The following is a 3624-nucleotide window of genomic DNA, read 5'->3' on the forward strand; positions in this document are numbered from 1 at the left end:
AAATAAACCGTTTCAATTTGATACGATTTTGAACGAAAGGGAGGAATCACTTACGGTGACAGCAGCGAAAGTACCAGAAAATCTCTTTAGTTCTTTCCATCACCTTAGGGATAATGTGACCTTTCATTTAGGGAAAGATTTGTGGCTAAGTTTTGAGTGGGTTCAGAATATTACCTATGATGGAGAACCCATCTATACAAACGGGCCCAATCTCGTGTTGGGAAAACGCGGTAACAACTTTACCGAAGCCAGAAATCCTAAGGATTCAGACTACATTCCCACAAGATATGGAATGACGTGAAAGGTTCCGACAACGTGATCGTCGACAGTATCATTTTCTATCTCCACGAGTTTACTCACACATTCATCCATCTTAAAGAAAGCACCTACGCTTTACCTCTACTCCTCCCTGTGTGCCCCGATGATCAGGGGCGATCAGACCACCGATCTGCTACGCACGTTTCAGTATCGTCCTCTATTGAAAGGGAGTTATCACTACGAACCGAAACACATTCATTACATAGCTTTGCGAGATCAATACATCGACGAGGTGGAAACGCAACTCAGCGAATCGGAAAATAATAATCTGGCGCAATTTACTAAAGACGGAGCAAGCATCGTCACGCTACATTTCAGAAGGGTTAAATAACTCGTCACGAGTGTATGTGTAAGCTGTCACATCATGGTAGGCGTGACGAGAGGTATCTCCAGGGGAACGGGAAAAGTCACAAGAAACGAAGAAAACCCCCGCTATTTAGTAAACGACGAAAAAAAGCAACACAAGTGTGACGTGGGTTCTTGGCTTCCTTGAAACGCATGCAACCTTTCCCGACTTTGGCTAGTAAAACGGCGTTCGCAGGTCTTAGATCATCTAGCAAACCCATGGGTAACCGAGTCTGGCGCCCCAAGTTTCCGCGAAAAGATAGTATGTTACCACTTGGATAGTGTTAAAGACGGGGGTATGCTATAAAAAAGACAATGTAGTCCGTTTAGTATACAAGATGTCTAGGGGGGATTTGAGAAAATTAAATCACTGTAGATATCTTTTGAACAATTTTTTTATTGGAAATAAATCATTGTTTAATACACTAAAAGGTTTACGAATTCTGTATCCTCTGCATGTAATCGTTTGTATCCGTAAGGAAACGACCTAAATATACCACTGTCCATGACTCGCTTAACAAACACGAGTCGATATGATTTGACTCGTGCTTCTGTCCGTATCCTTTTCTTGACGGGATAATGGACAAAATGCAGGGGGTTCACTATATCCATTTTTCTCAGGTCTTCCAGGGGGTGACGTATTTCGTCCAAGATGTCTTGTTTCATGACGTCGTAAGTGAGTTGCGCCATACCACGCACGTTTAATGAAAACCCTTTGACTTTTATGCAAGATTTTCCTTGAGCGGTGACGTACCCATAATTCTTGGCTCCCGCCGAAATGAATTCCACGATATGATCCCGTTGGTCTAACTCGTTGGTCATATCGCCCAAATAATCTCCGAAAGCAATTTCTGTCTCTCCCGGCTTCCACTTGTAGACCACCGAATCGGTGTCGTAATACAGGACGCGCTCTTGCAAAATTTCCAGTGACTCATACAGTTTAAGGCGTGCCTGGCACGTGGTGAAGGCGGCAATAAAGACATTTGTAGCCCGACCTTCGGGAGGGTCTTCGTGTTCTCGTTTAGCCACCACTTCCACCAGTTCCGGGGATAAGATTCCTTGTACCTGTTCCAGCGGGTCATCGATCAGGTTTAAAAGAGAGGCGGGATGTGTGATTTGATACGCTTTCCATTTATTACAATTCTGACCAAACTTGCCCCAGAACGAATTCAGCATGAGTTTGGCCGTGGCTTTCCTCCCAGGGTTTTTAGCGATCATGGTAGGATCCAGGTCTATTCCTTCACGCTCTTTATACTGGCAAAGATAGTCGCCTTTTTGCTCTTCCGTCTGACACCAGGCGGGATACCCGCTACTTTCCTGCTTGATTTCGAGCCAGGTGTCGACGTAAGGGGCTAAGAGACCGCCCCGTTTATGCTGGAAATGCCATACTTCGCGGATTTTGATGAGTGTGTACCCCATCTCGATGGCTTTGTGAATTTCGGGCGTACACCAGGTTCCGCGCAGCATGCGTTCCTCGTCTGTGTGGGGACAAATGTAATTTCTTTCGTCCAGGGGTTTGGTAGATTCTTGCTGGACGCACGTACGGCAGAGCGGAAAGGTAAGTTTAAAGGCAAATCCAATTTTCTGGCGATGAGGTAACACGGGGTTGAAGATACCCGTGGGAGGTAGAATATCGAATTTCATGAGCCCATAGTATGCTCGAGGATCTTGGTTTTCTGCCTGCAAGTAAATGGTAGGATGGCCGACGGGGTATTCACCATATTTATTCTCCCTGGTTCCTGCTTACTGACTTGTTGACCGACTGGTAACTGGGTGACTAGCTGACTAATGACTGCTTGGCCAACGTGCCGGTTGACTGACTCAGTGGTACCAGACCGGCTGTGACTGGTTGACTGACTGATTGACTAAATGGCTGATTCACTGACTTGATGGCTGCTGAATTAGGATTGACTGGCTGACCGACTGGATGACTGGTGCACTGACTCCTTAACTGACTTGTGACTAGGTGTGTCTTTGACTAGTGCTTGACTGAATCAGTGAATGGTTGACTGATTCACTAGTACTTGATTCGCTGACATTCTGGTTGACTGACTGGGTGACTGAACGGCTAATTCACTGGCTTGAAGGCTACTGAATGAAGAGTGACTGGTTGACCGAGTGGCAAACAGGCCGACTAACTCCTTGACTGACGTGTGACAAAGTAGCTATTTGACAATTCACTGACTAACTCAGTGACTGGCTTGTTTCTAGATACATTGTATAAGACCGTCTTTCTAGCGCGCGTTGAACAAGATTTGACGCATTTATGTTTCAAAAGTTAGATGGGGTTAGGAAGTCAATCAACTAGTCAGCTAGCCGGTCAAGTACCAGTGAGTCAGTCAACCATTAAGTCAAGGGATCAATTTTCTAGTTAGTCACCAGTCAGCCAGCCCTTCAGGTGCAACTGGGTCGGTCAATGAATCGGTAATCAGTCACTTAGACAGTTAGTTGGAAGTCGGCCACCATAGGATTGAACCAGTAAGGTAACAGTAACTCAGCAAACATGTGATTCTGTCAGCCAGTCACTGAAGCAGTCAACTATCAGTCGGTGAGGAATGCTGTCAACCAGTCAGTCAGTGAATCAGTCAGTCCGTCTGTCGATTAGAAGTCGGTCAGCCAGTCCATTAGCCAGTTAGGTACCAGTCAATCAATCACTCAGCCAGTAATCAGTCTGTTAGTGAGTTAGCCAGTCAATCAGCATTAAGTTACGTAGTCAGTCCATAGTCGGTGAACAAGTCAGTTAGCCGGCCAATCAACCTGTCAGTCAGTCATTCAGTCAGCCACTCAGTGACTGCAACGAAATTCAGTCAGCTACGCGGTCAACTACCAGTCAGTCAGTAGTCAGTTATCCATTCATTCACCTCTCGGTCAGCAAGGCAGTCACTCAGTCAGCTAATCAGTCGTAAGTCACTCACACAGTCATTTCTTCAGTCACCTACCAGTCGGTCAGCAAGTCAGTTA

The 3624-nt window shown here is 45.8% G+C and overlaps 1 protein-coding gene across 1 annotated transcript; it reads right to left on the reverse strand.

The window, feature by feature from the left end:
- Positions 1–1080: 1080 nt before the first annotated feature.
- LOC111344403 (uncharacterized) lies at positions 1081–2082 on the reverse strand. The gene has a single exon (XM_022951626.2). The coding sequence runs from the start codon at positions 2080–2082 to the stop codon at positions 1081–1083; it is 1002 nt and encodes a 333-aa protein (XP_022807361.2).
- Positions 2083–3624: the final 1542 nt, after the last annotated feature.

Source organism: Stylophora pistillata, chromosome 12, assembly GCF_964205215.1.
Source record: "Stylophora pistillata chromosome 12, jaStyPist1.2, whole genome shotgun sequence".
Lineage (NCBI taxonomy): Eukaryota > Metazoa > Cnidaria > Anthozoa > Scleractinia > Pocilloporidae > Stylophora > Stylophora pistillata.